General features: G+C 51.9%; 1 protein-coding gene across 1 annotated transcript in view; it reads right to left on the bottom strand.

The window, feature by feature from the left end:
• Positions 1 to 12,456, bottom strand: part of ELAPOR1 (endosome-lysosome associated apoptosis and autophagy regulator 1) — an 89,270-nt gene that overhangs the window by 18,959 nt on the left and 57,855 nt on the right. The window contains exons 5-11 of the mRNA XM_056139052.1: positions 12,201 to 12,281; positions 11,485 to 11,590; positions 11,221 to 11,370; positions 4,239 to 4,327; positions 2,047 to 2,224; positions 778 to 906; positions 354 to 444 (exon numbers count right to left, since the gene is read on the bottom strand). Coding sequence (XP_055995027.1) covers positions 354 to 444; positions 778 to 906; positions 2,047 to 2,224; positions 4,239 to 4,327; positions 11,221 to 11,370; positions 11,485 to 11,590; positions 12,201 to 12,281 — 824 coding nt within the window. The remainder of the gene's footprint in view (positions 1 to 353; positions 445 to 777; positions 907 to 2,046; positions 2,225 to 4,238; positions 4,328 to 11,220; positions 11,371 to 11,484; positions 11,591 to 12,200; positions 12,282 to 12,456) is intronic.

Here is a 12,456-nt window from a genome sequence, read left to right as displayed (position 1 = left end):
TGCTGGCTATGTGCTCAGGATCACTCTTGGAAAGACTTGGGGGACCATATGGGGTGCTGGAGATTGAACCTGGGTCAGATGCAAGGCAAGCACCCCATTCTCTGTACCATTGCTCTAGCCCTGTGTGCCTCTTTCTAAAAGTGTGTATGAGGCTGGGGAGGAAGAATTTGAGCTGCTTTCCAGGGACAAGAGAACAGCAGGAAGGTAAGTTTAGGCAGTCACGAAGCCCCTGAAGCAGGGTTCAAAGTCCCCCGCCCAGCCCTCCCCATGGTTTGGACTCTGTTACATGCCTGGACACCCCAAAATGTGTGGGACGTGGGGGACTGGGCTCCCCCGTGGCCCTCATTCCTCACCTAAACCCTGGCACGACCAGAGTGAGAATCATGAAGTCATTGTCGGAGGCTCCAACAGCCGTATAAATGTGATCACCAGCCACCTCCCAGCCTGCAGAGGGAGGAGCAAGAGTGAGCACAGATGAAGGGTCACACGGACCCAGGCGATACTCTAGGGGGAGAGAGGCGGAGACAGAGACGAGAGAGACAGGGAGCATCGCCATCCTGTGGGGTGGCACTGTCACGGTCAAGCAGGAAGCACGGTGCTCAAGCTGTGGGCTATTACTTCCGGTTCTTTTTCTGTTCCTGGTCTGGGGTTTGGCACACTATCTGCCCTCCAAGAAGGGAACATCTGGCCTGGTGCTTAGGGCATTTTCTTCCAGACAGGTGAATTTGGAGCCCCAGCCCTCCTCCGTGAGCTGTTAGCCCCTGGCAGGGCTGTTACCTGTCATGCCCTTGTACTCGAAGTTGATCCCGCTGAGCACGGTGGTTTCCATGTTGGCCGGCAGCGTGTTCCACCACTTGTACTCAAATCCCACTGCAGGCTCCGTCCCAGCCGGGCAGTGGCTGCAGTCTGGGGGGAGGGGGGGGGCACAAGCACGAATATTCAGTTGGGGCTGCCCACTCCCTCAGAAAGTGACATCGAGGCAGGCAGTCAAGCAGCAGGGTGCGGAGCTTTTTTTTTTTTTTTTTTGCTTTTTGGGTCACACCCAGCTATGCACAGGAGTTTCTCCTGGCTTTGCACTCAGGAATTACTCCTGGTGATGCTCAGGGGGACCACATGGGATGCTGGGAATCGAACCCATATCGGACGTGTGTAAGGCAAACACCCTACCTGCTGTGCTATCGCTCCAGCACTACGAGGGGCTCCTTTGCACAGTGGAATCAACTTGATTCAAAACTTTTATGGGCGGGGCCAGAGTGATAGCACAGCAGATAGGGCATTTGCCTTGCACACAGCTAACCCAGGTTCTATCCCCGGTATCCTATATGGTCCTCCAAGCACTGCCAGGAGTAATTCCTGAGTGCAAAGCCAGGAGTAATCCCTGAGCATTGCTGGGTGTGACCCAAAAAGCAAAAAAAACAAACAAAAAAACCTTTTATGGGCAACAGGGAGGGCCCTCCAGCAGTGTTCAGGGGGAAACGGGGCCCCTCCTGGCAGTTCTCAGCCCACCACGTGGGATGTTTGGCACTGTCCTGAGGAAGCAGTGCTGCTCAGGCCCTGCAGAGCCTGGGGACCACTAAAGCTACACATTCAGGGTGTCCCAAACCCTGCACTATCTCCCTGGCCCCTCAGAAACATTCTTACAGTGTAGTCAACAGACGCCAACCCTCTCCCTTGGTTCTAACACCACAACTCCCCGACTTGCCTACCCAGTATTTTCCCTTTTCCAAACTTAGATGCAGCTTCAGTATTCTATTAGTTGTTACTACTTCAGTAAACGCAGCTGCACTCCAGTCAGGTCCCCCGGACCCCACACCCCTTTCCACAGCTCTGTGACAGGTTCTGGTGGGTGAGGCCAGTCACCCCCAGTCCTTCTCACTAATGTCCCGGACACATTCTGGGGGCCACTGTTGGGACCCTGGCTTCCCTGGGATGTCCTTCTCAGGGGTGACCTGGTGCCTCCCTGCCCTGCATGATCCACACGCAGCCAAATGTTCTGAGCTCCCAGGCGGTGTGCGGCTGGGGAGAGCGCTGTGGAGAGTAGGTTACCAGAGCCGTTGGAGTAGGAGCCGTAAGGGCAGGGGCTGCATGTGCTGTTGTGGGTCTTGAAGAAGCCGGGATTGCAGGGCGGGCAGACGGTCTTCACGCCCGAGGCGGGCAGCGTCACCGCGCCCTCCAGGTCCTCCCCGCAGATTTTCGGCTGGGCCCATTTGTACATGAGCTGCGTCTGCAGAAAGGGAGGGGACAGAGATGAGCCTGTGTGGAGTGAACCGGTCCTTGGGAGGCTCCCTGATGGGTGGATTCTGGACAACGGTGAATAGCTCCATGCAATGTGGGGAACTTTGTTCCGGTCACTGATGCCCCCAAGGACACAGCGTAGAGCCTGGCACATGACTTGATTCAGCAAGTGAGGGACCCGGGAGACGGCTCGAGTTGGCAGAGCCCAGCATGCTCAAGGCCTGAGTTTGATCCCAGGCTCTGCAAACCCTCTCCCCCTAAAACACACTGGGGGTGGCCCTAGTGGCTCCCAAGTATCATAGCTGGAGTGAGCACTGTTGGGACAGGCCCTGAGGCCCCTGAGCACGGCCAGGTGTGGCCTTTATTAGAAATACAGAAAGGGAGCTGCAGAGATAGTTCAGCAGGTAAAGCGTTTGCCTTGCACGCAGCTGACCTGGATATGGCCCCAGGCACACTACATGGTCCCATGAGCCCATGAAGAGAGTACCTGAGCACAGAGCCAGGGGTAAGTCCTGGGTACCAGCAGGGGTAGTACCCCCAAACAAAAGAAAGTTAGAAAGAAGCAAACAAAATCTGGTCAGTAATTTTCAACTAGATGAAGAGAATATACTTAATGGGGACACATGACAGAGGGAAGGGGATGGTCACTGTCCCAGAGAAGCCTTGATTCTAATGTAGACTCTTACTGCTTTCAGGTCATAGGTCATAGGCAAAGCACCCCAAGAAAAACCCAGAACACAAACAGAGGAGCAGAGGCAACCGGCTGCAGCCAGGACTGACCGAGGGTCCCAGCGTGTATTTTAAGAATTCGCGTTGCCTTTTTTTGTGTGTATATGGTAGCATGATAGAAAAGGCCAAGAGTTATCTGTGAGCCAGAGTGCTGGGAGCCACCGTCAGTGGGGAAGCACAAGTATCAGCTGGACGGGGCAAGAGGAGAGACACCAGCCCAAGGGACACAGGAGCCCCAGGTGCAGTGGGCAGCGCGGCCGTCACACGGGCTCCCAGTATTAGGCGGGGGCCATGCCAGCTCAGAGAGATCTTACACTTCTGCACCACCGTAAAGCTGCAGTACCGAAGGGACGTGGGCAGGCATTTGCGAGAGCAGAACTGAAATGGATCAAAGCAGCCTGGTGGCAGGGCCTTAAACTGAGAGAGGCCGGACCCAGCCAAGATGGGGGTAGGTGCTGAGAACAGTCTTGGGGCTGGTGAGAAGCTGCATACGGGTTACCCTCTCGCTCATGCCTGTGGCAGGAGGTGAGGCTGGGCATGCCCAGGGTCGGCCGATGACTGCTCAAGGTGCAAAGGCCTCCCTGCGCCCTGGCTGGTAGCTGTGGGTACTCCTAGTGGTGGTCAGGCTCATTTTTTCCCTCTGTGTCTCTGTCTCTTCTCTCTCTCTCTCTGTGTTTCTGTGTCTGTGTCTGTTTGTCTCTCTCTCTCTCTCTCTCTCTCTCTCTCTCTCTTTCTCACATACCCACACCCACATCCTCCCCACCCCCCCCCCCCCACACACACGCATGCACCCACAGTTTTAGCTCCCTGAGGGTCAGGGCCTCTCTCAGGCATCTTGGGATCTCCACCGGCAGGTGGTGCCCAGCACAGTGATGAACTCTCAGAAAACACGGGCCCCCTCAGGGGTGATGATGAAAAGCAGATGGGGACTGGATAGATAGTACAGTGGGTAAGGTACTTGTCTCACACGCGGCTGACCGGGGTTCGATCCCTGGCATCCCATATGATCCCCTGAGCTTTGCCAGGAGTGATCCCTGAGTGCAGAGCCAGCAGTAACCCCTGAGCACAGCTGGGTGTGACCTCAAAAAGGAAAAAAAAAAAAAAACGAAAAAGCAGCTGGAACCTTTTTTGAGCTGGAAGTGAACGAGATGCCTTCATCATTTTCCCTCTCATTGGCCCTGGGGTTCCCTTGAAAGGTTGTGGGATTTCCCTGGGGTGGGTCCCTGACTGTGGGCACTGCAGGGCTGGGAGAGTCCCCGGAGATGGCCACCCACCTCTCCGTTGGCGTCACAGGCTGTATGCGTGTAGAAGTAATCCTGGTCTGTGCAGGCAGGGCGCACTTTGCAGGATGACGATCCCTTTTCTAAATCACAAAAGCAAAGACAAAGAGTTATGTGAAGCAGGGCTCTTGGAGGCCTGCTTTTAACCCTCGGGCCCCCTTCACACCCCAAGTTCCTGGGTGTTCAACCTGGCACAGATATCACAGGACATGGGAAACCCACTGATACATGACCTCACTGTATAGAAGATAACATGGCAGATCTGGGTTTGAGTCCACTTACTCATTTATTAGCTGTGTCACTATTGGCGAGTGACTGAGGATTAGTGTGCTCACCTGGCCAGAAGGTTTAAGGACACCTACCTTGAAGGGGATATAAGAAGGGACCCACTAAACAGTGGCAACTATGAAGTACCTGAATTTGTGGGGCTATTTTGGCTTGTTTAGGAGAAACACCTGACAGTGCTCAGGGGGTTAGTCCAGGATCAATGCTCAGGGCCACTCCTGGAGGTACTCTTCAGAATGTGGGTGCCTGGTGATTGAACCCAGGACTCTGGTGTGCAAAGCAGACCCTTTGGCCCTTCGAACTATCTCCCCAGCTGATGGAATATTTTGTTTTGTTTTTGAGCCACATGGGGCAGTGCTTGGGGGCTACTCCTGACTTTGCCTTGCACATGGCTGATGTGGGTTCAATTCCTCTGTCCCTTTTGGAGAGCCTGGCAAACTACCAAGAGCATCCCACCCGCATGGCAGATCCTGGCAAGCTACCTATGGCGTATTTGATATTCCAAAATCAGTAACAAGTCTCACAATGGAGACGTTACTGGTGCCCGCTTGAGCAAATCGATGAACAATGGGAGGACAGTGCTACAGTGCGACAGTGCAGTATAAGGATATAAAATTGATGAACAGACAAAACCAAGTAAGATAAGCCAGTGAACACTGTGGTTACCTGAGGCAAGACGGGGTGGGGGGAATGGGAGAACATACGGTGTGAGAGAAGGTGGTGGACTTCATTGTAAAAATAATTGACAATAATAAAATTCAATATCAAGGAACCCTATTCGTGATAGGAAACACATCTGGCCTCCAAGACGGTGCAGCCTGGGCCGTGCTGGTCTCGCTGGTCTAATTACATCAGCTGTTCAGATGTCTGCTCCTATCTGTGGAGGGGTCTGAGATGGAGAACGAGACCCAGGTCTACTCCATCATTACACACTCACATGCATTACCTGGCATCTTACCATATAAATAAAGTTATACACTGTGGGAACAATATAATAATAAAATTCAAATAAACAAAAATAAGTCACTTGCTTTCCTTCCCAATTAAGGGCTACTTGTCAACTGATCCCTTTTTCCTCCCCAGGCCCCAAAAGGGTTTCTAGACCAGAAAATCGACTAATTACAGTTATGCAGGCCTGCATGGGGGAATTCCCTCACCACCATTTCCACACCTCTTCTGTCTTTGTCTCATTAGCCAGGGCAGGAGGGAACTGTTGGCTGAGAAGCAGCTGGGGTCTTTTCAGCTCGTTCTCTTGGCTAACCAGTCAAAAAGCCTAATTCAGTAGAGCAGGATTCAGAGACACGCCAGGAAAAATTTGGGGAAAGATGCTGAAATCACGCCAGTTCTCAGGACCTTGCAGATTGCTTCTGACAAGGTGCATGTTAGACATGCGTTCCATGAGAACCTTTCCCTGCTTGTCAATATTTGCTCAATCTGACACCCCAGCTCCAGGTTTCAACAAATACGCTACAGCTGCTTACACTACGATGCCTTAGCTGTGTTCATGAATGATTAACTCTAGTGCCCAGACAGGCCTCTCACTTTGCTAGCTCGAATTTCATCAAGGTATTTAAATCAAGTTGAGAACTTATGAAGAAGGTGTTTTGTTGTTGTTGTTGTTGTTGTTGTTGTTTTGTTTCTGTTTTTTTTTTTTTGGAAGGAAGTAGAATTGGATGGGTGATACTTGGTAGTGCTCAGGAGTGACTTTGGTGGTGCTCAGGGGACCATTTGACGTCCAAATGGGGATCGACCCAGGGCAGGCCACTTTGTGCAAGGCAAGCGCCTTAACCCCTGTGCTATCTCTGTAGCCCCTGGCCCTGAAAATTTGAAAGGGATGCCTAGAAGTGTGGTGAGGAAGTGACAAGGGATTTCTGCATGATTGGCTCAGGGCTAATCAATAAATTCATCTTGGGGCACCAACAATTTCCCTGCTCTCCTTCTGCCTCCAGGAGGTTCTCTGTCCTCCTTCTGCGTCATTTTATCAAAGGAAAACATTTTCCCTGAGGATTTAAGTACCAGAGGAACACAAGGCCCACCTCAGCTACCATCCCAGACCTTGAGGAAATCCTTTAATCTCCCTAGGCTGTTCTCTATTCATTTACAAATGGAGAAATCACTCCTGCAGTAACCTATAAGTAATAAATGGAATCAAGTTTTTCTAAAGAGTAATACACAAGTGACTTATTATTATCAGAGTCAAGAGTACTTAGAAGTCTTGATATTACAAGGTTGATTACTGGGGCAGATCTTAATGAACATGGCTGAATAGTGCTTATGACATGCCAGACATTATAAATCCTTTGCCTGTATCAAATAATCTAGGCAATGACACTGGGAAGGTAGACAGGATTTTTGTCCATTTTATAGATAAGAAAAATGAGACTGGGAACTGAAGCAATAGTACAGTGGGCAGGGCATTTGCCTTGAACGCAGCACACCCAGGTTCAAACCCTGGCATCCCATGTGGTCCCCTGAGCAATGCAGGAGTAACCCCTGAGCATTACCAGGTATGACCCCAAAAGCAAAAAATAAAAATAAAGAACGAGACCTACGTAGGCAAGTGACTGGTCCCAGTGGGCCCAGAGTAGCAGTAATCTGAACAGAAATGGAATAATCAAAACTTCTTGAAGTTGGTGTCCCCTGTCCTTCCCCCACCAAGTACACAAGGACTCTCTGGGGTGAAGAAAGCTAAAACCAGATGCACTGAGGCATTCAGCTGAAGGATGTGGACATCCCCCTTGGAGAAATTACTTTGTTCCATTCTTTTTATCTTTATTTTTTTTTGGGGGGGGGAATCATACCCAAGAGTGCTCAGGTTTTACTCCCGGCTCTGTGTTCAGGGGACACTCCCTTAACCCCTGCACTATTCCTCCAGTCCCCACTATAGCTACATTCTTTGGGCTCTGATGGCGCCCAGACAGAGCCTTGCACATACCTGGGTACTGACACCTCTGTCCTCACTGTCACACTAAACACACCTTGATGCCGTTTCTCCACCATTTTCTATGCATGGGATGAATGTTCTTTGTATGTTCTTTCACTGGGGGTGGTTACCTTTTCCTCTCATAAATATGTATAAACTTCCTGGGAAACGACTGAATATGCACAAACCAGATGGGTCCCTCACCCTGACTCCACCAAGCCTTAAACCTGACCCTTACGCCTCTGCTTCACAGGCTGTGCTCATTATACACGCCCCTCAATGAAGCTGTTTCCTTGCCAGTAAAGACCCCCTTTACAATTGCTCTGTGCTATTTTTGGCCAACAGAGCCAAAGCCCTTTCAGGTTTTTTAGTTCTGTCTTTATCTAAATCCTGGATCCCAGCAGTGCAGTGAAGCCTGTTACTGAGTTTTCAGCCGGGACTCTGCCTATAGCTCTTTCTCTCCTCATCCATTGCTCAAATCCCCAAAGCAGACCAAGCCATTCTCCTGCTTAACCTTTTTTGGTGGGAGCACTCACACCCATCAGTGCTCAGAGCTTACTCCCGCTCTGCTCTCGGAGATCAGTCCTCTGCTACTCAGGGCAACATAGGTGGGGCTGGGGCTGGCCCTATGCAAGGCAAGTGCCTTCCACGCTGTACTATTTCACCTACCCTCCCACTTCTTGTTTAAACATTTTCTTTCTTTCTTTGTGGGGGCACGGTAGTGCTCAGGACTTACTCCTGGCTCTGTGCTCATGGGATATTAGGGATGGAACTAAGTCAGCCATGTGCAGGGCAAGTGCCCTGTCCGCTGTTCTATCTCTCTGGTCCCCTCCTTAACATCCTTACTGGCCTGTTTGTTTCAGCAAGGGCACAGAAGTGTTGATCCTCCCACTTGAATGTTACTGCAAGTTCCCCAGGCCTCTGACCTTGATTCACATTTCTTCCCAGAACACCCTGCCCCCATCAAGTCACTACCTCATCCTTGGAGACTCAGCTCGTCTTTCAAGAGCACAGCTGGTGAAGCCTGAGAGCCCTGGCCGCCTCCCTCACTTGCCTCCACCTCATGTGACACTCAGTGCTTCCACCCCAAGATCTGCCTCCCCGGGATGCCCCCAACCAGGATGTCCATGTTTCCACACAAGCGGCGGCACAGGCAGTGGACCAGAGCACAGCATCCCTGGCACCAAGCAAGCACTCGGAAGATAATGCAAATGGTTGACCAGATGGCCACGGGGTCACCCCCTGTCACTCGTCCCAGCCCAGGTGTGCAGCAGACCCTCTCTGTGCTCCCCCAGTCTCCCATGGACCTGGTGTTACCAAGAAAGGTGAATCTCTTTGGATCCCAAGCTGGTGAGGCCACGAGGCAAAACCTGTTCTTTATTAAGTCAGTCATTAACCCATTTCCCCTTCAGAGGAGCAGGTTGAGAAAATGATACAGTATAGATCCCACAACTTCAGACTTCCAGACAATTCCCCCTTCCATAACAGCACTCTGGATGAAAAACAAATCAGTTGACAACTGAGTTCATCAAAGCACTCCTAGGCTTCCTTCTAGAGTAGTCACCTTTCAACATTCTCAAGGGAACAGGTCACTCAGGGAAACAAAGGCAGCCACTAATAGCTGGCAGAGAGGAGGAACAAACTCCAGTGGAAAGGCAGGAATGTAGACCTCCACTCAAAACTGCCCCCTCCCCTCCAGAGCTAAACATTCCTGTTCTTGCTGAAAGTGACACTCACTTGGCAAGAACTAAGACAAATAGGATTTCTGTTTTAAGACTATGTGGCAATAAGGCATCAGTGAGGTCAATGGCAGGTCTGGCTAAGCAAACACCTATGGCAACATCTGTGTGAAGGGAATGTGTGTGTGTGTGTGTGTGTGTGTGTGTGTGTGTGTGTGTGTGTTTGTCTGCTTAAAAGGGGGACTTAAGTTAGGCTTCTACGTGGTTCTGTGGAAAACGGGAATAATTATGAGCCTTTGCAGGAGGCTAGAGGGGACTCACTCTCTCTGCTGTTGGTTTCAAGATGTGTCTTGAGACTGGAGAGATAGGACAGGGGCAAAGGGGCTTGTCTTGCGATGCAATGATCCTGGTTTGCTCCCCAAACACAGCCAGAAGTGACCCCGGACCACAGAGCCAGGTACTCAGAGCCCCTGAACATTGCCGGGGGTGGTGCCCAAAACAACAGAACCAAACCCAGTCAAACCTGTCTTGGAACTTGGCCCCTGTTTCAAACCTGCTCATGGCTCTCTAGAAATACCAGCGTATCACCCAGAGCCCTGCTGTGTGGGTCCACCTAAAACAACCAGCTTCTCTTTCTCAAGATGGGGTGCTTGAAGGAGCTGCCCAGAACTGTGGGACAGGCTGTTTCCATCTGTTCTTTTGGTGTCCCTTAGAGCAGTACTTTTCAAATAAAGGAGGAAAGGAGGGGAGGGGAGGAAAGGAGGGGAAACCTGGAGAGATAAGAGGCCCTTGCCTTGCCTGTGGTCATCCCAGGTTCAATTCCAAGCACATTATATGGTTCCCTGAGCCCTGCCAGGAGTGATCCCTGAGTGCAGAGACAGAGGTAGGCCCTGAGCACTGCTGGGTGTGGAAGAAAGAAAGAAGGAGAAGGGGGGGGAGAGAACGAGAGAGAGAAGGAGGGAGGAAGGGAGGAAGGAAGGAAGGAAGGAAGGAAGGAAGGAAGGAAGGAAATATATAAAAGTATCTTTTTACCTGATTACAGTTACCAGTTATAATCTTAAAGTTTGCATTAAAGAAATTTACCACTTAAACTAGAGGATAGTACAGGGGTTAAGATGTTTGTCTTACATGTGGCTGAGCACAGAATTATGTGTGATCCCCTGACCACGGTCAGGAACCATTCCTAAACACAGAGTCAGGAGTAAGCCCTGAACACTGCCAGGTGTCACTGGCTGGGGTACGGTGAAGATACCTCTTCAGGGGTGAGGGGCACATGGCTTGTAATGTGCAGGGCCCAGAATCTGAACTCCAGCCCCACCAGGCTCCTGAGCACCCAGCCTGGCTCTGGAGGTCTGAGCGACATCAGGGTCTCACTGGTTCATCACTCATTGAGTCATCCTTCCTGCTCTGAGTATCACCCACCAGAAGTGGCCCTGAGCACTGCTTTGTAGGCACCCCTCCCCCACTTTTTTTTTTTAATAAAAAACTTCACTGCTTTAGAGAAACAAATGCAGCTCCAGAGCCAGCTCTCCTAATCCCTGAAGCCCCTGAGTGGGGGGTGCTTTCTGCCACAAAACTATGCCCCTTTCACTACCTAGCAAACTACACAATTCAGTCTATGTTTATTATAGTTGTGTGTGTGTGTGGTTTGGATTTGGTTTTGGGGTCACAGCAGGTTTTACTCCTGGTTCTATGCTCAGGGGTTTCTCGTGGCAGTGCTTGGGGACCAGATGTGATGCTATGGCTAGAACCGGGGTCAGACACACGCAAGGCAAGTGCCCTACCCGCTGCACCACCTCTACACAGTCACTGTGTATTGTCCGCCTTCCCTTCCCCACCAGGATCTAAATTTCATCAGGACAGGGACCTTGATTTCTTCATTCATAGATATAACCCAAGCCCCCCCCCCAGGAGGCCTGATTTTGCTTCAATCTCTAGAGCAAGTAGTAGAGTGTGCCCTGGCCGCCTCTGCCGAGGCCCAGAAGAGCCAGGGAACAGGAAGAATTCCTCTTCTGCTGAGTCAGGAAGGCTCAGCTCCCTGTTCCGTCCCTCATGTGGGCTGGTGAGTCCCAGCCACAGCGCGTCTCACCTGAGTACTTGTCGGGGTCACACTGGTGGCAGGACGTTTCTCCTTTGTTGGAGTAAGTGTTGGCCGGGCAGAGTTTGCAGGAGGAAGAGCCCTGTTTGTCTGCGTATGTGCCTGGCTTGCAGGGGAAGCACTCGGAAGTGTAGGCCACCCCTGGAGAGAAAGAAGGAGCACTGAGAAGTGGAGGTGCCTCCTGGGGTGACACCGGACTCCTCTGAGTCCTGAGGCAGGAAGTCAGCGCCACCCACGGCCCCCTCTGCAGGGTACCTGTGATGGCGATGTTCCTCACCAGCACGGGCTTGGACACTTTGGACCACACTGAGAAGGCCGTGGTTCTCCAATAGAGGACGTTATTGCCTCGGTTAAGCTCCACCTATAGTCCACGAACAGACAGAGAGAGTCAGCTGTGGAGAGAGGAGGTATTCGACCCTCCGGCTCACCCTTGGCCGTGCCTGCTCCCCTCCTCCATGGTCGCCCCTGTGCTTCTCCTCCTGTCTGCCCGTATCTACCTGTCCATTTGTCTGGGCTCAGCAACTCTAACCTCGTCAGACAACGCCCTCACGCCCTCTCCCACCTCTCCCTCAGACCATGGAGGACCTGAGGCTCCCAGAGTTTCCCTCATTCTATTCTGGCACATTCCTCATTCCAGAGGACCCAACCCTCAAAGTTGGCAAGCTGCTGAGTCCTTGGGGATTAGGCCAGACGAGCAAGAGATGAACCCACAGCCTCAGACACAAAAGAACGTTTCGGTGTTAGACTCACAGAGTGCAGGCCCTGAGTAGTGGGAAGGCCCTCAGGTGAGGGGGCAGTGGTGGGTGGAGGGAAGAGCTCAGGTGAGGGGGATCCATGGGTGGAGGGAGGACCCTCAGGTGAGGGGAGCAGTCATCGGTGAAGGGAGGCCTCAGGTGAGGGGGATCCCCGAGTGGAGGGAAGGCTCTTCGTCTCTTTCTGAGAACTTGGAAGAGACCAGGGGAGAGACTCACACTGTGAAACTCCCATCCTTTCTCTGTGGTTTTCATCCACCTGGAGTCATCTGCGTTGGGCTGGCACTGGTCGTTCTGAACCTGAAGCGGCAGGAGTTCGGGTGAAAATTCTCAGCTCTCTAAGAACGTGTGTTCTTTCTCCCGTGCCGCCCAGCCCCACAGAGACTCCTCCTCATCCTTCAGGGACTCGAGTGCAGAACACGCGAGCCTTGCAGGAGGGGCCCAAGGCCACTGAGACACATAAAACACCAGTGGG

This window comes from Sorex fumeus, unplaced genomic scaffold (genome assembly GCF_029834395.1).
Source record: "Sorex fumeus unplaced genomic scaffold, SorFum_2.1 ptg000131l, whole genome shotgun sequence".
NCBI classification, from domain to species: Eukaryota; Metazoa; Chordata; class Mammalia; order Eulipotyphla; family Soricidae; genus Sorex; species Sorex fumeus.
The sequence above is the reverse complement of the archived record's forward strand: the minus strand, read 5'-3'. Positions and strand labels throughout refer to the sequence as shown.